Here is a 25,481-nt window from a genome sequence, read left to right as displayed (position 1 = left end):
GACATGGCCGGGCACTGATTGGTCAGCAGGTTGCAAGATGTCGAGAGACCACTACATGCTGAGCTGGCAGGAGCTGCCAATTCGAGCAGCCCCATTGAGATGAGAACAGATCCCTGAACCTTGGATCCCGAGTCAGACATGCTACCTTTAGGCAACACAGGCATGTTCGTGGAGATTTGTACAGTTTGGTTGAATCAGGGCTTTATACCTATGTCGCATAGTCTTTCACATAATGTGCTAGCTTATAACTATAAGCTGAGTATGTGTGACATAACAGAGTCACTAATTAAGGTATTAGTGATTAAACAAGCAGCAAAAAGCATGCACACAAAAGGGGAGCTGCAGACGGGAGCCATTAATGCTGCGATGTTATACCCTTAAAACAGGGGTTCTGAAGCATGCCAGTGAACAATAGCAGTTGCCCTGTGGCACTGGCTCATTCGCATAGAGTGGAATACTTTTCATGTGATGGTGGTAAGATGCTATGAGAAGCGGATTCACTTCATTCGCTTATCCCGCACTACACAAGAATGTCAACAGCAAACCCAGATTATTTTCATGCCATTTGTAACATTCATCAAGACATGCAATCATGAGGCCTGCTGGGCACAGACAATCATGCTTTGATAAGTAAGTTTAAGAAAGGCTGCAAGTCAGAAAAAAAACCTTACGCAGTTGACTCTTGGCAAGGAAACACATTTAGCCAGTTGTGCAGAGTTCTACAAAATCAGAAGCTTTTTATACATTTCATCTTGACAGGTATAATTAAAGCATCAGATTGAATAAATGAGCAGTTCGAATTAAACAAGGTTACATTAATGAGGGTCCACTGCAATTATGGCCATTAATCACAAATATTCCTTCAAAAAAATAATAAAACATTACCCCATCAACTGCACTGACCTCTGACAACACAGGCTTGAAGTGAAGACAGAGAGCCAGAGGCTCCCATCTCAGCCTCAGTATCCAGAGTGCAAAGGGCATCTGAAGCATGCTCTGGATGGTAGCGGGAAGCTGCACGGACGTGTGAAAATATGAGACACTGTAGCATGTTGAGAAGTAACATATACAGGGTTTTGCTTATTTATCTCTCCAGGTTGTAGAAAATTATCCTGTGCAAACCACTAGTCTATTTCGAATCAAGCACAGACCACACAATAGCTTACAGTGTGCATTTTTCAATAAGAATTTAAACATCGGAACTTCCCTGAATTGTCCAGAATCGGCGAAATACTGCGGTCATCTGCACAGAGAATTTTCGTCTGAGCGAGTGAAGCACCAGTTTTGACAGGCTGCGCCATCTAGTGTACTGTGAGACCTACCCCAGCTCCAAGCAGCGATGTTGGTTGCCTCACAGTTCGCCAGATGGCACAGCCTCTCAAATTGGCTATCCCACTAGCCTTGATGAAAATTCAGCACGAAGATGACTCCAGTTTTTCACCGATTCCGGGTAGTCCATGCAAGTCCCGATGTTAAATTATTTATCAAAAAATGCAGACTACTATAAGCTACCTTGTGGTCTGTGCTTGAGCAGGACCAGACCTGTTGTTTGCGCACGAGAATTTTTTTCAACCCAGACGGATACATACGGAACACCCTGTATAATGTGCACACACACGCGCGCACACACACACACATACATACTGCATCTTGAAGCCTACCAAGGATGCATGGCACAGCCAGTTATCATAAATTTTTTTCCTAGGACATCAAATAAAGTGGTTTCATCATGAAATGAATTTTCAGGGCTCTACCACCTGCTTCAAGTAGCAGATGCATCTGCCATATACTGCTGTACCTCTGCCGCTTTTGCACACTAGCTCTCCAGTGGCTGGCTTCCTTACAATGCTGTGCAATTTTAGAAGGCCATCCAGCAAAGACTGGCAACTCAGCCCATGGCACACACACGCCATTATATTCAATGTAGTCATTTTTTTTAGTGTAATACCTCCATTTACAATTATTTCTCCATCCCCATGTAACCCAGCTGTGGAAAGGCAGCAACGCCTGACTAACAAGGTTTCCTTTGTAATCCTTGCACATTCCGGTGTGCTTTCATGATTTTAAAGAGCCAAATAATTTTAAATGTTTTCTAATTAGTGTACACATCATTTGCATTCATGACTTCATTCCAGTTTCAGCCTGGCCTACTCGGACACAGTGCAAAGCATTTAGAAATAAGCTTACCTTTTTTTTTACTGCGTACAAAACCAGAATGTTTTCTCATTCCACACTAGCCCAGCATGATATTGGCAAGCTCCGGGTACATCAATACAGATCGCATGCAACTGATACTTTTCTAGGAACAGATTCTCAAGATTCTGAGTAAACATACTTTCTTTGCATAGAATTTGCATTGTATTTCAAGAAATGCTGCAAGTCAGCACAGAAGCCCAACAACAGTCCATACTCACATGGTGCTCTAAGGCGTACATTAACCATTCCATTCACCTGCCAGCCCACTTGAGTCCATCCAAGAGCTGGAGCCGGCCGAATCAAGAGCAGCATTGTAGCCCACAGTGTCACGCGGGGAAGGTCCTCTTTCCCTGTGGCAAGCTGCTAATGCAATATGCAAAGAAATGCAACATGAGTGCCATAGTGACAAACAGTTGCAATGGTACTGAAAACAGATCTGCTTGCCTGGTTGGTTTTGACACAACTTTTAATAATAAATGACACATCTCCAACCAGAAAATTTTCCATTTAATTTAAAATCAAACGTTTCGAAATCGGCTCGGCTCCTTCTTCAGGGGTGACTGGGGATGATGGCTAGCGTCGTAAGGTATGCATCGAAGGGAACAGAAGGCGAAAAAAGAAAAGCGGTGATGCGAAAGGTGCTGGGGGGGGGGGGGGGGGGGGGGGGGGCGGGGGAGGGGGGTGGCTAGAGGGGAGACATCTGCCACAGGGGTTAAGGCTGTTACTCATACTGCCAAGCTGTGCAGTGACGACTTTTCTTCTTACGGCTTCAGAGCGAAGTCCCTGCACGTATACTGGGGGAGGTTTCCCTTTGTGCACTTGATGTTGTTCAGGGTTTTTGAAACTACCAGGCTTCGAGCAAAGAGCCTTTTTGGAAAATTTGTTTCGGTTCCGAGAACGCTGGTTTTGTTGAAGTTGATAGCGTGGTCAGCCAGCAATGTCACTAACCCCTTTGCAAAAACTAGTACGTTTGGAATATACGGAGGTCTATTTAAAATGTATTTTAAACATATTTTGTATTCATGAATGCACTAAAAATATGTAGGAAATACGTTTCTGAAATTTCATGCTTGGTATTCGAAATATATTTTTAAAATGTACCAAAAATACCTCACTTAAAGCATACTTCGAGCACTTTTCAAATACATGAAAAAATATGCATGCAGTTTTAGCATCTTGTCAGTGTATTAAAAGTGTATTTTCGGAAATATGAAATTAATTCATCGAAAGTATACTTCAATTCTAGAAAACGGGCAGCCCTTGTAAACGTATATGTATGCAGTTTTAGCATCTTGTCAATGTATTAAAAGTGAACTTTCGTAAATATGAAATTAATTCATCCGAAATATATTTCAATCCTAACAAACGGGCAGTCCTTTTAAACGTATTTGCACACTTCTAGCTGCCATGAACAGTCGAGTGCTCGAAATCGTGTTCCGGGAAATGGCATTTGCGTGTCGTCAATGTATTTGAAGTGTACTTCCGTAAATACGTAATTAATTCGTCCAAAGAACACTGAAAGTCTAGCAAATTGGCAGTCCGCATTAGCATATTTGCAGCGCACTACAAGCTGTCGTTGAACAATCTAATGCTCAAAATCGAGTTTCGGGACATCGCATTTTGGTGCTGGCCATCTATTAAAGTGTACTTTCGTAAATACGCAATTAATCCGTCTGAAGTATTTTTAAATTCTAACAAATGGGTTGTCCGCGTAAACATATTTGCATTACACTTCAAGCTACCGTGGAACAATCTAGGGCTCGAAATGACGTTTCAGCGAAGAGTGAAAACTTTCCCTTTCTTGTCATCCTTTCGTTTATGGTAACTTCTAGCAGGAAGGTGATCACCACTTATACCCCTGCTACACGGGCGCTTCGAATGCCTTTCAGCCGAATGTCATCTAACGATGCTACATGTGTTCTGTCTAAGGGAGTGCTTGAAGATAATATTACGCCAATGAATATTAACCGCGTCAGCATGAAATTTCCCCGGGAGTGCGCCGATGAGGACGACTGCACTCATACTGTTGTTTACATCGCTTGTTTACATAGCATAAAACGCAATCTGAGCTTTGGTTCTAATAAACAATCTGTTTTCTTTTTTACTGGTTGTACTCGTGATTGTTTACGCAGTGCTACAATGTGTGGGAAGCGATGATGCGATCGCACGCCTGAGAAAGCCGGGTTGTTGGCATCGCGCAGGACTGGCGCTTCTCGCTTCTCCGACGTGACTTTCTCCGACGTGACCAGTACTTTTTTTTAAACTACTTTATCCAGAAGTATGTATGGCGACTGTTCGCTTTAACTGAAAGGGCCTAACTTGTTATCCACAAGCTAGCGACGGCGACGACTGCTGCTGGCCGTAAAGCACGGCTCGGCAATCTGGGTCACACCGGCGATTCCCGTTCATCGTACGCGTGCCCTGCGATGTAAGCAATAGTTGATTTCAGGTCACTGTTGCCAAAACTACACCTGGTGACCATTTGCATTCGCTAAAGCTTGTGATTCGCTCTTCACAACCGCCGAAATCACAGATCCAACCCTGCGAACTCGCTGGGCCTAGTCGTCGCGGAAGGGAACAGAGCCGTCGTCGATTGAAACTGATTTGGCAAGCGCTTATCGCTGGTGAGTGTTCAGCTATGCACACGTGAAATATAGCCGTTCGTTTCGCTCATTTAGAAGCGCGAGCATGCACACACCGCCGCCTCATCACCGTGCTCTCGCTCAGCCGCCGACAAGGCTGACCGTCCGCCGACCGGATTCGTCGGTGTCGTTGGCCTGAAAAACGTGTCCCTCTAGAATCATATTATAGTAAACTAGATATTTCACTATAATTACATGCTGTTGTTCAGCATGATATATACTGTCGTTGTCGGACTAGTGTGACCGCCGTCGTCGTCGTCGCTGTACACTGAAAACGAGCTGAGGCTTTCGAATGCGTTTCGAAAGTGTCGTGCAGCACCGCGGCAGTCCATCGAGTCCGAATGTCATTCCTATTCTCGAATGCCATTCCACTAAATGTCATTCGAACATTTCCGTGTGAGAACGTGATAGCATTATACCAGCAAAAGCGCCTTGGGTACTTCTGGGTCCGAATAAGCCAGCGGAAAGGACCCCGTGTGGCAGGGCAGACCGGCTCCCTTACACGCCCATGTATCTGTTGGTTGACAGTTCGACTCCTGACTTGTGCCTGACGCAAGTTTCAATTAGCAATTCCGTTCTCAATTAATCCCAGATTCGAACGCGACCAGTAGGGTACTTCTGCGATAATTTGGAAGCCCACAGTTTTTGCGCAAAAAAAGGTATCACCGTGCAAAATAGTGCGTCGCTTTCGCGGGGTATATATACGGCAAGCCAAGTATAGCGCTTGTCGTAGGATTTGCTGTTTGCTGTGTCGCTGTCGTCTTGGTATGCTGTATGTAGGTATCTGCCGTTCCCATTCAATCACGTGACCTTATAATATGAGACTCCTGTTGATTAATGATAAATGCCCGTGTACGATTTGTTCTGCAGTTGATGAATTAACCCGGGTCATTCCATGGAGCCGCCCTGTAGACTTTTTTGTAAGCCCGAGTAAACACATTTTTAATGTATTAAATGTATATTTTTAGTATATTTCTAATGTATATTTTTATTATATTTTAATGCATTATAAATATGCTAAGCGGGCAAAAATGTACTTTTCACGTATTTTTAAGAACGTTTAAAATATTATTCCTAGTATACTTAGAAAGCATTCGTATTGCAGTTTAAGCATAGGGACAAAAAAAATGCGAAATAAATATGAAATTAATACAATACGTTTGAAATGCATTTTTAGCACATCCTCTTTTCGCTAAGGGACAGCCTTAACCCTTAGTGTCAGCGTCCTCCCATCTACCCTCCACCCCCTCCCCCCCCCCTAGCCACACCCCCGCCCCCCGCCAACCCACGCACATTTCGCATCAATGCTTTTGTTCTTCCAGCCTCCTGCTCGCCTCCATGCATACTTAAAAACGCTAGTCACCGCCCCCAGTCACTCATGAAGAAGGAGCAGAGCTGGCTTCGAAACAAAGTTTTACTACCATTTTGCATACCTGGCAAATACTAACGCATAGCAACATTTATCCATCACTCAGCCCTTTCGGGGCCACCTCATAAGCTATCAATTTCGTATGGTCGAGTGTTTTGCATGTGCTGCCTTTTGATTTTTTATTTTTTTTATTCACTGAAGTTTGTGTGTTGACCTGTACTGAGCTAGGTTTCCCAAGTTCGAACGTGGTCGTGGCAGCCACATTTCGATGGAGGCTGCAGTTCACGTATCCACCGAGGTATGTGAAAGAGCTACTGCGCCATTTCCTTTTCTCAAAAACACAAAACAAAACTGGTTTGGTTTAAACCATCTCAAAGCGACTCAGGACGCCGTAGTGGAGGGCTCCGGAAATTTCGACCACCTGGGGTTCCTTAACCTGCACTGACATCGCACAGCACACGGGCCTCTAATATTTCCCCTCCAAAGATATTCAACCGCCGCGGCCGGGACAGAACCCGCGTCGTTCGGGTCAGCAGCCGAGCGCCATAACCACTGACCCACCGCGGCGGCCACAAAACAAAACTGTCCGACCAGTTGATTGGTTTGGTTTGGTTTATGGGGTTTAACGTCCCAAAGCGACTGAGGCTATGAGAGACGCCGTAGTGAAGGGCTCCGGAAATTTCGACCACCTGGGGTTCTTTAACGTGCACTGACATCGCACAGTACACGGGCCTCTAGAATTTCTCCTCCAAAGAAATTCCAGCCGCCGCGGCCGGGATCGAACCCGCGTCTTTTGGGACAGGAGCCGAGCACCATAGCCACTGAGCCACCGCGGCGGCCTGTCCGACCAGTTGAAGAATTTAGCAGCATAAATGTATGGTAGTTACGCTGAACTGACAATACCCCAATTTATGCATGTAAGGTAAAAGTTTGTGCTAGTCACTTTTTTTTAGAAATCAAAATTGATTCGTTACATTATAAATACAACATGTAAAGTACACAGATAAGGGTCCTTAAGTCAAACAACTGCACAGGAACCCCTCACATGCTTGTTTCTATTGTTGCCATTAAGAAATAGAATCTGACCAAAGAGAGCATAAAATCAGTTCCCAACAAATTTCGTTTAGCCTATACTTCAATCGAGGAGTTTTACTGATTACCACCCACCTCAATACAGCCACTTGGCTGCCTGCAGAAAAATAAAATAAAATCTATTCGACCCTGGTTGGTCGGTATAAGAGCTTCAACATCCAAAAGTGACTCAGGCTATATAAGGAATATTGTAGTGGAGGGCTGCAGGTCATTTCGACCACCTGGGGTTAATTAATGCACAGAAATCGCACAGTACATGTGGATCTTGCATTTGGCCTCCATCGAAATGCGACCGCCGCGTACTGCCCGAGGGTTTTCCCTAAATGCATTGAACCAACACTGCATCCATCTGTGATTAAGGTGGCGAACTTTGCTCACGGGTCACCTCTCAAAGTGGAATACAAGGTGGGGAGGCGGAAACAAAAGCGAAATGTAGAAAAAGTGGTACACGCCAAATTCCTGCCCTTTAGCCTTCGTTAATTGCAGTAAACAGCAAGGGTTAATGAACAAATTAGAAAGTAATGCAGGAAATACCCAGAGGATTTCCAAACTGTTGCACGGTAAAAAGTGCACGAAATAGGGAACCTTGGGCCCAAGTAAGCGAATGTTCGGTTGCAGCATAGAACACCATTCAGCCACTTCGCATGCAACATAAACTGTCACGGGGAGCAAAAACTGCAGAGAAAATGTTGCAATGCGACAACGGGTGCTATCTCCCTTGGAAAAATTTTGGCAGAGCTCATTCAGTGCCTTATGACAGCCAGAGTTTCTCTGATGACCTCACATTGGATTTGTTATAACTTCACACTTATAGCGGATGTCAATGCAAATTTGAAAAAGGTACTTTGGTCTTGCACTGAATATTTACAGCACTGTGTTATTTGGGCATGAGATGAGTCTGGCACATTCACCCGAGTCGAGATGATGTAGTCCGTATGCTTACCAGTAGGATGTGTAGGCATTGCAAGCACCACACCTGCAACAGAAGATAAGTGGAAGGGCATTGCACTGCTCAGTCGACTTAAAATCTCAGTTGTTCAGTGACTAAGGCCTCTTGACACCACAGCATACAAACCTTATGTGCAAAACACCTCTGGCAAACCTATTACAAGTTTGCCATGCATGCCAAAATTTGTATGTCAGAGTCTGCGAATTGAGTTCTTGTTTGATTACTGAAAAAGTAATTCAAATTAATTGTCTTAATATGCCACACCCATGTTTGTTTCATGTTTGTAATTCAATTTCTGAACGCACACAATATAACACAGGTTAATGCTGAAAAGCATTTTTAGTTTTATAAAGACCAGACACAGAGTGCCTGTTCTGATGGCTTGGTTCTTCCCTGTGTACATCACCCGGTTTCTGTTCCCTTTTACAAAACATCCAGGTGAAGTGATTGCACCTGTCCATATTCTAGCTCCCTGACTTCTAGAAGGGTGCGGTGAAGGGCTAGTTGGTACAACGTTATAAGAGCAATAAAAAAACTGCGCAAAAAGGACGGGACAAGAGAGAAGACGCACACGGGTACATGGCAGGGGGTCTGCGCTTGTCCCATACGCTTCTCTCTTGTCCCATCCTTTTTGCAAGTTTTTTTATTCCTCTTATAATGTCTCGCTCACTTCCCTTCTTCCTGATAACAGAAATACTAAACTAATTTACAGCACCAGCGTAGCTCATCTTGAAACTTGGGAAAAAACCCACCTAGGCGCAAATGATTTCACGACACAAAAAAGCGACGAGGAGACAACGGACAGGCGCCTGTCCGTTGTCTCCTCGTCTCTTTTTGTGTCGTGAAATCATTTGCGCCTAGGTGGGTTTTTTCCCAAGTTTCAAGTTTAAAGCGTACCTCACTTTTATGCAAAAAATTAAGAATTCAGCACTTGAGTTCAACATCATTGAGATCACTATGGCATGAGTGGACGTAAACTGTCTTTTGAATAAGGATAGCTGCTTTGCCTGGAAAAACTCTGTAGTTGCTGAGACATTGAGGACAACCCTGTTCAAAATTTGCGCTAAGTAAACATCGATTATGTAGCTCATTCCAGATATGCGTATGTTTACCTGGCCACAAAGCATTTGTAGGCAAGAAAACTAGATTTATAAGTTGTCAAGCTACTCATAACACCAATCGCAAAAAGAACTTAGTGATTATCGTCTGGGAGTGAATAGTAGGCTGAAAGGCACTCCACGCGTTGGTCGACTCCGCCCATGGAACAGGGAGAAGTAAAAAAAAAGGCAGGAGCCGGACGTTAATCCGATTTAATTAAGGAAATCGGCTACACAGGGCAATAAGTCGAAGTTTCTAAGAATGCTCGGAACGTGTAAATCGAGTTCCCATGGCAAAAAGACGAGTTCAGATTCCTCTTCACTGCACCTCTTCACTGCACCCGAGAAAAGATAGTTCACTTTGAACCAGTAAAATGACTTTACCATACAGATGACATGAGTGTAACACTTTGCTGATGTAAAATGACAGTGTGCGAGATAAGTAGAGGTAAAGTACCCAGGCAGGATCAACGTTACTACCCTTCCAGAAAACAAAGGCTGTGATTACGATACACCACAGCACTGAGTCCCGAGTCCCAAAGTTGTGATAGAAGTAGTAGAACTGCCAAATTAATAAGCATGAGACATACGACTTATATACAGACCACATGAGGAATACGCTAGCAATAAGTGCATAGGCAGTAAGGAAGAAGTCAGGCATGGGCAAAAATCAAAAGTACATTAACAGGTTAAGAGGGTCAATGTCATTAGCAATTAAAGATAGCATAAGTTACACAGAAATTTTGTACTAGTTCATACAGTACCTAAAATATTCATCATTAAAGGTATGAACAGTTTTATAGGAAAAAATGGAGATTCCCACTGCAATGAAAGAGGAAAGATAGGCATAAGGTGCTGGAAGCAACCAGAAGGTACCATGAGGTCTGCTCTTAATGAACACTTACCCATTTCTTCCGTGGCGCTCCATCGTCGTGTAGAGATGCACGTAGAGTGGCCGATGCGGGAATGAACAACTTGCAAAGTGCGGGAAAGCTGACTTACAGGAAGATGTTTTCCAACTAAAAACCCTCGTTCACAGACACGTTTCCGCTTCCTGCCCTCCTGAGCGCGAGGGGAGATGAGTCAGCAGCCCTGCACTGTGTCCCTCTTCGAAAAGGTGTGCGGGGCTGCACCAAAATCTGCGTGAACCTGAAGCCCCGCCGTACATTACCAGCTATAAAGGGACGCCTCTCCTCTTACTTTTCGAAGAAGAATGCGAGATTTGAAGTAAAGAGTTTGACGGAAGCCCGTCTGGTCGGGATGGGACATGACGAAAAAAAAAGAACGGCACCGACCAAAAAAGAAAGATGGAATGACGTTCCGGCTCCCACACGGGAGCCTTGTTCACAAGGCTCCAGTGTGGAAGATTGTGAACAAGGCTCCCGTGTGGGATCCGAAACGTCATTCCATCTTTCTTTTTTTCTTATTCTTCTTCTTCACCATATGAAAATGGCACATACCCATGCGGGGGGATTGGCCAAGGTACGGTGGTGAATGCCAAGGAGGTATGAGTGCGGGAAAAAGCTAAGTAAAATAGTAGAATGTTTGAAATCAGAAAATATGTATGAATTGTTGGTCGGTGCCATTCTTTTTTTTTTCGTCGGAATGCGAGATTACCGTCTGCGTACGAGGGTTTTTGGTTGGAAAATTGTACAGGGCGCTCGCAGTCAAGCGCGCACGCGCTTCCCAACCGGGTGAACGCACTGCTGTAGAAAAAGTGGCTAGCATACCCCCCCACAGCTCCTTTTTTTTTTACGCCGGGCTTTTTTTTTGTCGAGTAGGAGCAACAATACGCACAAAACACAGGTGTATGAGTGTAAACTAAATAGAATTTTTCTTCACCACTCTTCGAAGGCATTATTTTTTTTCCATTTTTTTTTTGGGGGGGGGGAGGGGGTTGAGGAAAGGAAGTAACGCAGTAATTCCTTTCGTGTTCTTCACCGTTCGGTTTTTTATGTGAAGGAGAAGCTACATGCTGGTTTCACTATTTCACTAATGTCATGCGTGTGTCTGTCAAGTGGTTTGGCCGTATGTCGGACTCTCACTGCCTTAAGTTATTCCAGGGCGAGTTCTCCTCACCGCGGTGAAGGTTGCGTGGGGGGCCGCAGAAATGTTTTGTAGAAGGGCTCTGTCTCCTGCGGAAAGCTTCAACGAGGCCCGCTTACGCGAACAGAAGGCCGAAGGCTTGTTCTCAACAGGCAGGGCATTGCGTACGTGCCGAATACGAAGAGAGGGCCAAGCAGATGTGCAAAACAATCCAATGAAGACATCACGCCATGTACAGTCGTCCAATTATCTGTCTAGGGCGCTTGAGCGGTGCACCGGCGAGTACATTTGTGTCATTTACGAGTGGCCTAGAGCTCTAAACTTGCTTGTCATGCATTCACATTCCCATGGATTGTGTTTGACTCCTCGTGTCTGTAAAATCTGTACCAGGCACGCCAGGCACCGGCCACTGTAATAAATGCAAAAGAGAGCTCGCCGTTCGAGCGCTCCCGAAAGTGTGTGCACGACTCTACATACTCCTACGATAGCAACAGCTAGCTCTGACAACTTGCAGTATATATGGGTGGGTTTTTCAGAAGTGAACTTGAGTGCTGCACAGTGCGAAAAATAGACTTTGGAGGTCGTCGATCTAATTCGAGCTCCTAATAGAACTCCTCTCTCAGCAGTTATCTCTAGTCCTCATATCCCTGCCTCCTCCAGCGACCATGAAGGCACAAAATGTGTCTGCTTACTGCCGTCTGACAAAGTATTATACTACTCTGGCTGCATTTCAAAATTGATCTGAATAAGCTAGGATATATTCCTCGTAAGTTGAACGGACATCCCAATTCAGATGTCTATTTTCGGATTTATTCGGTTTTCTTTGCATGTCAGGGATTGCGTCGGAGATCGTTGATCATGAGGCACGTGCGTCCGGTCTGCTCCCAAGCTTATCCTTGTCTCATAATCATTTCTTTTGCATCCGTGAGCCCAGGCATGTGGGAGATTTGTCAGTCACTGCCGCGACTCAAGCAGGAAAATCAATTACGTGCGTAAGCAAGCTAGGCTATCGGATAAATTTTGGGGTAATTACGATAACTTAGGTAATTGTAACTAAGATAATTATCTCCCCGACTTAATGATGCAATCATGAAGACTCGCACACTGGTTTCATCTAGGACACATATATAAATAAATAGATGTTTTTTTGCAGTTCCCAATACTCAAGAACGGAACATTGGGAAACTAATTATAACTTATAAGCAATGAGATATACCATGCTCGCGAGCAAGCGTGCGTCTATGCAATGTTTACGCTTTCCCTGAAATTTTTGTTCAGGTTTAATTGATCCCCCGCGTAGCACCGTATTGCTGCAAATTGACTTGAGCTCCGTACGTTATGCTTGTCATCTTGCTTCGTGAGTCCATATAGTGTTTATACTGTTCAAAGTTGATGAGGCTGCTGACGAGAATAGAAACATTAAGCCATAAAACGTTAATAGCCCTTGCCTTTCAGTTTTTTTTTGTCGTCATTCAAACCTGATTTACACACTAGAGAGTGCAGTTTCAATTCAGCCTCCAACATATACGATTGAGGCGATCGGAGAACTCTGCCGTCGCAGGACGGGGCACCCCTGCGCGATTCCGCATGGGAGGGATATATATGTTTTGACTATTTGTGCCACCTCACACACGATATAGCGGCAACCACTGAAAATTTTGTCGACCCAAGTTCTTCTGGCATCCGCTATAGCTATTATGCGAAAAAAAAACGAATAAGCAATGATAGGCCGGGAGAAAGCACAGCTGCTTGAAGCAGTGTCACAGTGTTTCCCACAGTGTTTGCTTCGCTGCAAGCATCGCTTAATCATTTTCATTATTGATATCTCAGTTATGCCAGCGGCGTTATTGTTCGCTCGCCTGCTGGCGCAAAACTGTTTCATAGGACTGACTTTAAACTGAACAGCGAAACATATGGTCCCGCGCTCAGATCAAAACAAAAAAATAAGTACACCGACTGGCGTTACTAAAAAATGATGCCGAACTCCAACATGCATGCACTATTGCGAGAAAAAATGGCTGGAATTTGCGCAGAAGCCAAGGAAGGAAAAACCAAAGTGGCACCACTGTGCTGTTAATTTTAGCTATGTTGAGCCCGCATTGACATAATACCAAACTATCCACCGCGGTGCATAGTGCATTGTCTGCCGTGTCGCTTGCGAGGTGATGTTGCTTGCGAGGTAGTTAGCTGTACTGTAGTGCACTGTAGCTGTACTCTATGAGGCGGGAGTTGGGCCGGCTGAGCACCGAGAAAGGCAGATGCGAAAATTAGTGACAACTGTTTATTGATACAATGACTCCAGACTGCCAGCGGGACTCGCCCGGCCGCGGGAAAATAGAGTTTTCGACTACGAATAGCTTGGTGTGCACATACACAGAAGAGAGGCGACGGCCAGGCGGTCGTTTTACCCCGCCTCGAAGTAAACTGTCGTGTCTTGCTAAGGGAAACGACACTGTAGCCGAGGTACAACAAGAACTCGGGTTTATTGTCAGCCGGCCGTCATACCGCGCGTCCCGCTGGTCGACGACTGCCCGCGAAAACCAACACGCATGTGCTTATATCGAGATACAGACAGGCAAGGGGGCGGTGCCCAAATACCGGCACGTGGCCGTGAGTTGGCCGTTTGCTTATCGTGATACAAACACTACATAAACAACGAATTTCATTTCATTTATTATTCCCTTAAAGACCCGAGCGCATTGCATAAGAGTGGAGCAAACTCGAGTTTTGTGTCAATAAAAACAACAACACATCTATAACTTGAATGTATAAATGGGCGGCGGTAGTTAGATTGGTGCTGTGTTAACGTGTTTTATTTCTCCCTGGTTTTTTCCACGACCAAAAATGTGTATTAGTGTTCATAACCCCAAATCCACTCTTCAAAGTATATATATTTACTTATTCGCCAGCTGGCTTAAAATTTGCGCCCCACTCGATGAAAAAATGGGCACAACCAAACAGACGGACGCAAGGAAGCAAAGAAGCATTTTTGCACCTCGGTGCTTGTTTTCTTGTGCACTGACTGCAGCATTTCCAGATGATGAATGAAAACAATGAAAATGTTTCGCTTTTAAAAATCATTTTTCAGCGCTAAAAACTAGTTCAAGTGGTTCATGATTCAAGCTTGCCGCCACGAGCTTGCTCACACGTGGCGCCTCCGCTGCTTCCCGCCGCCTCAGCTATCATTTTTTATTTTTTTAAATCAAATTTTTTGTTTCTTTTCACTTAATACCTCACTTGAATTAAAGCCCACGTACCGGTGTTGGACACTCTCGCGCGTTTAGTCGAGGTGAAAGTCAAAGCCACCTTTTGTAAGGTCAACAACTATTTCCGCCGACTTTCGCGCAACTGCGCACCTGGGCTACACGGGAACGTTCGAATAACATCTGAGTCGAATGACATTCGAGGATTGGAACGACATTCGGACTCGACGGACTCCCGCGGTGCTACACGACACTTTCCAAATTCGCATCGAAAGCGACGGTCACACTAGTCCGACAACGACGCTATATATCACGCTCGACAGCAGCATGTGATAATAGTGAAATATCTGGCTTACTATAATATTATTTAATGGGACAAGTTTTTCAGGCCAACGACACCGACGAACCCGTTCGGCGGATGGTCAGCCTTGTCGGCGGCTGAGCGAAAGCACGGTGATGAGGCGACGATGTGAATATGTTCGCGCTTCTAAATGAGCGAAACGAACGGCTATATATTTGAAATGTGCACATCTGAAAACTCACCAGCGATAAGCGCTTGCCAAATTAATTTCAGACGACGACGACTCCCTTCCCTTCCGTGACGACTAGGCCTAGCGAGTCCGCAGGGCTGAATCGGCGGTTGTGAAGAGCGAATCACAAGCTTTAGCGAATACAAACGGTCACCGAGTGTAGTTTTGGCAACAGTGACCTGAACTAAACTATTGCTTACATCGCAGGGCACGCATATGATGAACGGGAAACGCCGGTGTGACCAAGAGTGCCGAGCCGTGCTTTACGGCCAGCAGCAGTCGTAGCCGTCGCTAGCTTGTGGATAACAAGTTAGGCCTTTTCAGTTAAAGCGAACGGTCGCCAAACATACTTCTGGAGAAAGTAGTCTAAAATAAAATGCTGGCGACGTCGGAGGTAGCCGGGACAAGAAGAGAGAAGCGCCGATCCTACGCGATGTCAACAACCCGGCTGTCAACAACCCGCCTCAGGCGTGCGATCGCATCATCGCTTCCCACACATTGTCGCACTGCGTAAACAAGCACGGGTACAACAGGTAAAAAAGAAAACAGATTTTTTAATAGAACTAAAGAGTAGATTGCGTTTTATGTCACGAAAACGAGCACTAGCTGTTCGTACGCAGCGATGTAAACAATGACTGCAGTCGTTCTCATCGGCGCACTCCTGGGGAAATTTAAAGTTGACGCGGTAAATGTTCATTGGTGTAATATCTTCAAGCACTCCCTTAGACAGAACACGAGCTATTTGCTAAACAAACAGTTGAAAAAAATTCAGGGGGCAATTGGTTCTCTATGCTGCAAGGCGAAAGCGTTTCCTGGCCACTGTTTGTTTTTATTTACTTTTTGTTTTTCATATTTTATTTTTTTTTATTTTCTGCTCCTTTTCTTAATTTTATTGTTTTTTTTATTTTTATTTCCACATCTTATTTTTATTTTGCTTTTATTTTTGTTTATTTCCGTATTTTTATTTTACTTTCCTTGACTTTACTCCGTTTATTTTATTTACGAATCTCATGCATTCACTAGATACGCCTTTATTCATGCTGGAACCTTGAGCCTTTTAAGCAGTGACACCGAAAGGCGGACGAATCTGCCGACGCGTCTGTCGACACTCCTGCCGGCACTCCTGCCGACGCGTCTGCCGACACTCCTGCCGACGCGTCTGTCGACACTCCTGCCGACGCGTCTGCTAACGACAGTATGAGGCACTAAAGGCTTTCGCCTTAAAAAGAGAGCAGCGGGTATCTAAATGAACAGCCCCAGAAGCGAAAGCAGTCGCGCGACTTTGGGCGGTCGAAGCGACGGCAGCGGCGACGGCTATTGGTCGGTTCGGGCTGGCTTCGCGTTTCGAAGGCATTCCGAAATCTGGAATGTCTCCGCGTAGCTCCGTCGACTGGAATGTCGTCTGAACCGAATGCCGTTGAAAAACGTCGTGAAGCAGTGTTAGTTCGGCAATCGAGACGAATGACATTCGGTTGGAAGGCAGTCGAAACGCCCGTGTAGCAGAGTGTTTCCTTCCTCCGTGCCGCGAAGTGCAGCAATCATACGTGCGCTAGAATTCTTCAGGCTGCTTGGAACTTGAAAACCATTAGCGATAGCCCTTCATAAGTGAATTAATGCGCTCTTCAGTTGCCCGCCATGACCAGTAAGTGGCAAAAGTATCGACGGCTCAACTGTGAAGTTGACGAATTTTTCCGGGAAGTTTCTTTCGCCGTTGAGGACGAACGTCATGGGTCTCCAACGACGACACGCGAAGGCCGCGTTATGAGTGCTGAAAGTGCAGAGAGAGGCAAGATGCCTCGGGAATGCTTGGAGGCATCGACAGGACGGCTCAGCTCTCCACATATGCCACCCAATCTTTATGAGGACTCAGAATCCACTACTTCTGAGGACTCAGAATCCACTACTTCTGAAGAATGCTTGGACGCTGCTGAGGGTTCGTCGTTATCCGAGGATCAGTCAGATGACCGCGACCACCAAGCATTTGAGGGGCATTCGATGACCACCAGTACAGAAGCAATCCCCTCGGTGATAGATGCGGCTCGAGAGCTAGAGGACATAGCACGAAAGCACTGTCTTTCACATGTGGCCATTAACGACCTGTGCTTGCTTTTGCGCCGACTAGGTCATTCAGTGCCTCGTGACGCTCGCACTTTACTGAAGAGCGAGCGGAAAGTGAATGTGCAGAACAACAGTGTGCATTTTGGCCTTGGATGTCAAGTGGCTGAAAGAGTTGGAAAAGGTCTTCGAGATCCTGCGGGCGCCAACGTGGACCTCCACATCAACGTCGATGGACTACCCATATTCAAAAGTTCTTCAGTGAGCTTCTGGGTCCTGCTCTGCGCCGTGGCTAATGCAGTTGACAGTAGGCCCTTCGTTGTCACCATTCACTGTGGGAAAAAGAAGCCAGCCAATGTTGAACAGTTTTTGAGGCCATTTCTGGATGAAATGAAAAGCCTGGAGGCCTCTGGCATGGTCATCAAGGGCGTGCGTCACAGTGTTTCTCTCGCTGCTGTAATATGCGATGCCCCGGCACGCTCTTATGTCAAGTGCGTAAAGGGACATACTGGCTTTTATGGATGCGATCGCTGCACTCAGAAAGGTGAAAGGATTGAGCGGAGACAAACATTTCCAGTGTGTGCTGCTTTTGCAAGCCGCACGGATGACTCTTTCCGCAGAAAGGCTGAAGCAGGCCATCACCATGCCACAAGTCCGCTGCTTCAACTACGTGTCGACATGATCAAGCACTTTCCGTTGGACTACATGCATACGGTGTGTTTGGGAGTCACCCGGAAATTGCTACAGACTTGGGTGTCTGGACCGCTACCTTATCGCCTCAGTGCACAGCAGCGTAGCATTCTGAGTGCAAGACTTGAGGAAACTAGCCTGCCATCAGAATTTGCTCGCCAGCCTAGAACCCTGGATGAACTGGATCGGTGGAAGGCAGTGGAATTTCGGTCCTTTCTCCTTTACACTGGTCCTGTGCTGTTAAGGGATTTGCTAACAGATGACCGTTACAAGCACTTTCTATGTCTGCATGTGGCTGTTCAAATTCTTCTCAGTGCCAACCTTTGCACAGAAATGAACAGGTTTGCTTCAGACTTGCTGCAATATTTTGCACGACAATCTGGAAAGATATATGGACCAGAGTTTCTGGTGTACAATGTACACATCAAGTGCCGCATTGCTGATGACTGTCTGATTTATGGACCACTGGACAATGCCAGTGCCTTTCCATTCGAAAACTGCTTGGGGCAAATTAAGAGATTGCTGCGCAGCAACAGAAAGCCTCTCGAATAGGTGAGCCGGAGGCTATCAGAGTTGGGTAATTCACCCAGAGAATCGCCATTGAGAGTGCTGCCAACAGATGTATCTTCTTTGAAAGCTGGTGTGGAGAAAGACTCATGCTGTTTATTAAGCAATGGCCACATTATCAGTGTGACAAAGCTGACTCCACAATTTATTTTTGGCCATGAGCACCTTCATTCCAGGAGCTTCTTCTCTCTTCCACTTTTGTCTGAAAAGTTACAGATTTTCCGCACAGACAATGCTTCACCTCATATGAGGATGTGGCCTGTGGAGTGCTTTCAGTCCAAATGTGTGAAAATTCTGTGGAAGTCTGGATTTGTTGTATTGCCCCTCTTTCATCAAAATGAGTAGAAGTGGATCATTGTTATCCTTTTTGAGTTAGCTTGCCATGCTTAGTTAAAGCTTATTTTTGAGGACTATTCCCTCTCCATGATAGCTACAAGCATATCATGGTAGATGTGCATGAATATTCTCTTCTTCATAGCGAGCAGAAATGTAGTTAGTAGGAATGCATTTCGAGTGTTGTATTTTTGCTCCTTCATTATGATTGGTAGAAGTGTAATTTTAAGTGTCTTATTTTCTCTCTATGATGGTTGTATATTTTTAAATGTTGTAATTACTCTCCATCATAAATGGTAGAGGCAGCAAACCCCACGTTTATGGTTCTGTTCAAAGACTATGGCTACTTGCGTGCACCTTCCTGATGACCTACTCTGATGATAGTGGAGACAAAATGTTGCAAAACGTTCTCATAATCTTGGAAATGACTCCCCTCCTCTCTTAAACAGGGGCTCGGTATCTCATTGGTTTCAGTACATGCAGCCCTGGTATGCCTTGCTCCTGTGATGTGCCAGCGGCATGTTTGCACATCAATTAGCTTGCCTTGCTCAGTATCACATGCAAGGGTTCACGATGCCCTTTGTCTTGCTGCTTAGCTCTGATGGCACTTATGTGATGCAAGTAATGCTGCACGAGCTTCTCAGCACATTGAACCAACATGAATTTTGGCCCACTGGCCTTGCTACATACGGTTGCAGACATGTGCTTTGCCCTTGGAAGAAACTGTTGGGCCTTGGCCTTCCCACTTGCATCTAGCTGGTGGCTCTTTCATAGATTTTCTTCTGTGAGCGGTGATAAAATTGGTAAATTGATTTTTGAGGAAAGGAAATGGCGCAGTATCTGTCTCACATATCTCGGCGGCACGGTTGTCGTAAGGGAAGGGAGGAAGGTAGGAGTGAAAGAAGAAAGAAAGAGATGCCGTAGTGGAGGTCTCCGGAATAATTTCGACCACCTGGGGATCTTTAACGTGCACTGACATCGCACAACACACGGGCGCCTCTTGCGTTTCGCCTCCATCGAAACGCGGCCACCGCGGTCGGGTTCGAACCCGGGTACTCCGGCTCGGTAGACGAGCGCCTTACCACTGAGCCACCGCGGCAGGTGATGCCATTGGAGGCAATGTGTGGTCGCAGTGTTAAGGCATTTCATGGAAGAAAGTAGCCTTTTCAAGGCTGACACTTGCTCCTGTTGTTTGGTAGACTGTTCTGTGCTGCCAGTTCGAGAATCATGTCGCTGTGATGTTTGTTGGTTAATGTTATTCTCATGCTAGAGCTTTCTTCAACTCGCCTATATTCTGTTCAGCTCGTCTGTTGGCAGGAGGGCGGCTTGGGCGCAAAGCTACGGGAATGATGTCTCTACCTCAGTTGACACAAATGCCACCCTGTTGTATGACGCCACCTTGTGTAGAATTCCAAGGTTGTAAATAGTGAGCGCAGTACATCAATGACTGCTGCTCATATTGAAGTACTCTTTGAACCTGCAGCCACTTGGTAAAAGCATCCATCGGGGTCAACTGTATGCCTTTCCACAAGCCTAGCAAACTAGTGTACTGGTAGTGTATGTCATGGAATTCATGGCTCCGTGACCGACTCATGGCGGAGTCTAAAATGAAATTTGAATCTTTTCTGCGTAATTCTGTTTGCTCTGGCATAATTTGCAAAACTTCTTCGTACCTAAGTGTACCTTGCTACCCCAAATAGCTTCGTGCACAGGTCTTAAAGGGACAGTGAGGAGAGGAGAGCTCTATTAATATTTTTTAACCCATTAGCGCCCAGCGTACTTTTATGAGTACAGTTAATTTTTTTTATAATTTCAACACCAAAGACTGGAATTTTCTTTTCAAATAGGGCATGCTTCTGTCACCAGGGGATTGGCCAACGACCCTTAACTAATTTGATGCACTTCCTGTGCTCAGTATGTCAGCTTTCTGTGGCGAAACTTCAGGATGTTTGTTTTTCTCGAACTGCATCGGTTGTCGCTTGCTTATAATTTTCTCCCGGCCGCATTTATGTACGTATTACGCTAGTTTCAAGTATAGAGCAGCACGAAAGATGAAAGTAAACAACGGATGCTTTGAATGTCCCGCACCTTTAGGGTTTTTTGCTCTGTGATGAATTATATACTGCTGTACTTTCTGTAGTACACTGGGTCTTCCTGTGTGCACACCGGCGCCTATTTATTCCAGTTCATAGACCTTATGGTTCCTTCCAATTTTTCGGAAAAAATCACTTTGTCTTCTCAGCGAGGTCTCGGAGACTGCTGTACTTGACACTAGCAATCGTGAATATGGCGATGGTATGATTTTAATTGGTTGTAATAAAGTTTGGTTATAAGAACTGGAGGTTCTAAAGAGCAGACGGTTGCTCTTATGCCTTTCACACCGTCTGCGGAAAGTACTTGAGTTCAGAAATGAAACTTTTGGAAGCGCGTGTTGTCTTGTCACCTGAGGTGATTTCAATGCTTAGTGACGATTTCATCTTTTTTTGGTAATTTTTTTATCTCTCAAGACATTCTTGTAACGCTCTACTGGGAGGAATTTCGGGCTAGGGGAACCGTTCACCAAAACGGGTTTAGGAAGTGTCCACTCGGGCCAAAGAAAGCGATGGAATAGAAGCAGCCATGAAAAATCAATTCTTGCTTCAGTAGTATAGGTTACATGCTTTTCTTGAAGTCTACAACCAACAGTATAGTAACTATGGCTTGCAACTATAACAGCAGTGAGCCTACGTGTTTTGTAGAGTGGTGGTTGCCTAGAGCACACGAAAAACAGAATTTTTTAAAGCCAAAAATGCTTTCCTTTTACACCAGTGGTATGACAGGTGTTGACCTTTCGCATCAAGCCGTCTACTGCCAGTATATCAGCATCAGGGACAAAACGTGATAGTGGTTGTTTACACCAAAGCTCAAGTTTGTAATTGTGAAAGCCTGAACAATCTGCCAAATTCCTAGAGACGAGACTGCTGACTATTTTTGCTTTGGCAAGAACGTTACTCATTATTACCTACACCTTGACATGCAGTAACCAGCGGTTCGCAGACACTGTGGTTTAATCGCATCTGATGCTTCTTTGAAAAGGAGGAAAAGGAGAAACATTCATGAGGGCCTGCAAGAAGTGTTACATCACCCTGCGTAAAAATCGCAGACATAACAAAATTCACGCCACCAATAGGAATGCAGTGGAGTAGCCACATGTGCTATCGGGAAGACCCAGTGTACTATAAAAAGTACACCTGTGTAACCTGGGAACGAATAAAGCAATCGTGACGAAATTTCTGCAGTCTCTTTTTCTTTATATGAGAGCATTATGTGCCAAAAATGAAGAAAATCCCTCTATTAGATTTCTCTTGGTCCCTAATGGGTTAAAAAGCAAAATCCGATAGTTCGGCATTTCATGGCTTTGTTGCCACTTGGCCGGCAGCGAGAGATGCATTTATTTCTAAGAAATATGGATTCGAAGTTGAAAAAGCTTTTCCCGCCGCTCTGATTCAAACTTGGGATTCTGTTATTACGACACCGGGCTAAGTGACGTGAAACATGACGTGCACATGACGTAACGCAGACTCCATGATTTCTGGCGGCCAGCAGTGCGGCCTAGCAGCAGCTGAAAAGAAAGCTACCGCTAGCCGCACGTTGAAGGCATCTATTGGCTATTGCGGCCGTCGCTACCGTCACTTTGTTTGCGTTTTCACCGGCACTTTGCCAGCGTTACAATGGATCCCATTCTAGAAGTCGTCAACGAAGTTCTCGCAAACAGACACCTTTAGCATACCGTGTAGATTGTTACCGTTAACGGAATACTGGGAGCCCACCTACTGCCGGTGAGCAGGCGGCGATTGGTCCTGATGCTGCAGGCGCGCGCGTAGCTGCCGAGTACGTATCGCCATCTGGCGACGTCAAGGAGATTTACGCATGCATTGGCTGCGCCTGACTGATTCGTGGCTTTTCGTGTCCTAGCGTTGCTAGAATAATTGGTTCTAGCAACACTGGTTTGTCCTATGACGTCATCACGCTTGTACTTGCGAGTTTGGCCTGTGGCGGCGATGCCTGTATTTTGGTTCTTGCTCATTTCTATGTTACAAGAGCTTTGTTGTCAGTATGAGTGGCGTTTTTATAATCAGGAGCTGTTATTCTGTCGATACAAGCCAACTTCAATTGTTCCTCAGTGTTCCTTTAATTGGCAGAGAATCAACGGTAGCTTGCATGAACCAGTGAAGCAGCCTGATCTCATGCAGCTTTCAGTATTTCTACTCCCGAGTTCCAAGTGATGTGTCCTCAATAAATAGCAAGTTCTGTCACTCTCCATCAGCAGGAACTGAAGCTGTTGCGTTTGGTTGCTCTGCTGTACCTTCTTTGGTTGTCAGATATGGCCTTGAATGTGCTGCATTTTTTTGCAGAAGCCTAGCCACACTATCTGCGGTCAGAAGTGGTTGTGGAAGTAATTCGAACATTAGTATCTCTCTGTGAATGTGAGGTTTCTCGTTGCTATCTGACAGGAGCAACCTATTGTACACATCTGTATTCTGGTGGTTCTTTCAAACTTGGTGCATCAGATCATCATCATATGCTGAAAGACTCGAGCACAGTTACACTAGAATTGGGGAGAACATCTGTGGCACTGATTTTTGTGTCTAAGTGTGCATCTTTCAATGCAATTGTGAAGTAATCTGCTGCAAATATGATAGCCAGGCCTTAATGGTCAACTCGAGCATAATTGCACTCTGCTGTGCCTAAGCTATAATGCATAAGCAAGAGATGCTTATCGGCCAGAGTTGTCCTCTTGCAGGAGCACTGCACCCACACTGTAAAATGATGTGTTAGTTGCAGTCGGGAGTCATTTGGTCTCGCTGTAGTGTTGCGAGCACTACGCTTCAAAAGTAACTGTTTTAACCCATGAAAAGCTTTTGCCTCTTCACCTCCCACCTCTATTTCTTGTAAATTTGCTGCTTTTGTATACATTCTCTTCACGTTGTTATCATAAAAGGCGAACATGCCAAGAAGAGGCTGTAGGACATGCTCATTGGTGCGGGGACTAAGTGTAGTCACTGATCGAGAGGCCTCCAAGTTGGTGTTGCACAGGTAGCTGTTTTTGACCACTTTCTTATTAGTGCGAAAGCACTTGTATGCTCATCAACACTGACCGAGGATCTTGTCATCTTTGGATCTTGTGCCGTTGCCTAGCAACAGCGATGCCATGTTAGGTTAAAAAAAAATCAGATCTGTATCCACGACTGGGAGTCGAACCCGTGGCGGTGTGAACAGATCAGCTAGGCTATCACTGCAGCCGCGCACGCCACGTGTTAAACTGCAGAGTACTCTTGTGCTGTGCATTGCAAAACATTGTCTTCACCAACTTCCATTGGCGGCGGGAACTGATCAGATAAGGTTGACCTCAATCAGAGCTTAACTTGAGTCTAATAGTGTTGCCCGATGTGCCAGCAATCCAGCTAAGCAAAACCATCAGCCAATCGGCTGAACATATGCTTTTGCAAGTCTATTCTGTTTAACTATGTTGAAACCCTACCAATTTTCTCAAATACAGGAACTCTCAATGTGACCTTCTTGCAGGCATGGTATGTTCCGTCTTGAGGCTGTGGGCATCACCGCAGTGCCAAGCAACAGTGTTGTCTTTGCTTTGTCTGAGCATTGCAGTCACGTCCAATGCCTGTGTTGGTGAATGATTGCTTTGTTAATGTCCACATGCTCAGTACTCATCACTTGCTGCTGCTATGCAGCCTTCTCTGCATGAGCAATGAAGCCCTAAGCCTTCGAGAGCATCAGCTTACACTCAATGAAGAGGCACTGCGGGAAGTTCTCTCTTCGTAGGCCAGACATGAACCTGTCGTGCAGCATCACATGTAGTTGGAGCATAAGGTTCCACATCATGGTTGTAGCAGCCATAGTTGTTGACGCAGCCCTTCCTTTAGTTGCTGCATCTGCTGCTTGCAATGTCCCAATGTACAACTCAAAGCCAGCTTGCATAGTGCAGTTACACATTCACTCACAGATTCAACGAGCAACTGGTCACAACGTTGGCATTCCCCCGTAAGCGCACTGTAATTCAGCATTTATACGACATTAATTCGGTCCCGGTTGCTCCCACACTGTACCAATATCTTGGGTTACATCAGACATTTCTGTCTTGGATAACCTACATAACAAGCAATATGTTCAAATGCCTCTAAAGTCTTAGGCTATCTCCAGTAAAGCCTCAAATCGGTGCCTCCCAAAGTGCAAAACTGGCTTATCAAATGTTCATAATTCCCATACTTGATTTCGCATCATCTTGTAGTCTTCATTTCAAGCAAATACTGCATTTCGGAACTCGAGGCCATCCAACATCATGCAGCCTGTTTTATCACTTCAGAACACTCGAGAGAAATCAGCATCTCTGCACTTAAGCGCTTCATCAATATCCCCACACTAGAGTTGTGTCACATGATCTCTTGGCTCAGCCTGCTGCACAGCCTCCTCTACTGCCAACTACGAGAGATCCACTGCTGGAACCACTGATAAAAATATCCCGTCACCTTAGCCACAGCCACCCCATAGCCAGCATCAAGTGCCACACTTTTCTTTTTTCCCAGTCGTGATAACCCTCTGAAAAACCCTACAAGATGACATAGTTTTTTGAAGCAATCGCAAGTAATTTGTGAAACATGGATATTTCATTAGCCTTACCATGAATCATTCATTGATTTTTAACTGCGTATAC

At 45.2% G+C, this 25,481-nt stretch overlaps 1 protein-coding gene and 1 pseudogene across 6 annotated transcripts in view; one reads left to right on the top strand and one right to left on the bottom strand.

Moving 5' to 3' along the window:
• Positions 1 to 25,481, bottom strand: part of LOC149361339 (uncharacterized) — a 111,259-nt gene that overhangs the window by 14,227 nt on the left and 71,551 nt on the right. For 4 of the 6 annotated variants that reach the window (XR_016288950.1, XM_089572668.1, XM_089572667.1 and 1 more), the window contains 3 exons: positions 8,243 to 8,275; positions 2,452 to 2,559; positions 904 to 1,014 (listed from right to left, as the gene is read on the bottom strand). Coding sequence is in view for 5 of the 6 variants with exons in the window: in XM_089572668.1 (XP_089428794.1) it covers positions 904 to 1,014; positions 2,452 to 2,559; positions 8,243 to 8,275 (252 nt within the window). In the remaining variant the exon portion in view is untranslated. Of the gene's footprint in view, positions 1 to 903; positions 1,015 to 2,451; positions 2,560 to 8,242; positions 8,276 to 8,374; positions 8,992 to 25,481 lie in introns of those variants that run through there. The other 2 variants (XM_089572666.1, XM_089572669.1) reach the window with 2 other exon arrangements.
• Positions 16,760 to 25,481, top strand: part of LOC149361340 (uncharacterized) — a 45,579-nt pseudogene continuing 36,857 nt past the window's right edge.

This window comes from Amblyomma mixtum, chromosome 2, assembly GCF_055824585.1.
Source record: "Amblyomma mixtum isolate Tamu chromosome 2, ASM5582458v1, whole genome shotgun sequence".
Lineage (NCBI taxonomy): Eukaryota > Metazoa > Arthropoda > Arachnida > Ixodida > Ixodidae > Amblyomma > Amblyomma mixtum.
This window is presented reverse-complemented; position numbering and strand designations above follow the sequence as displayed.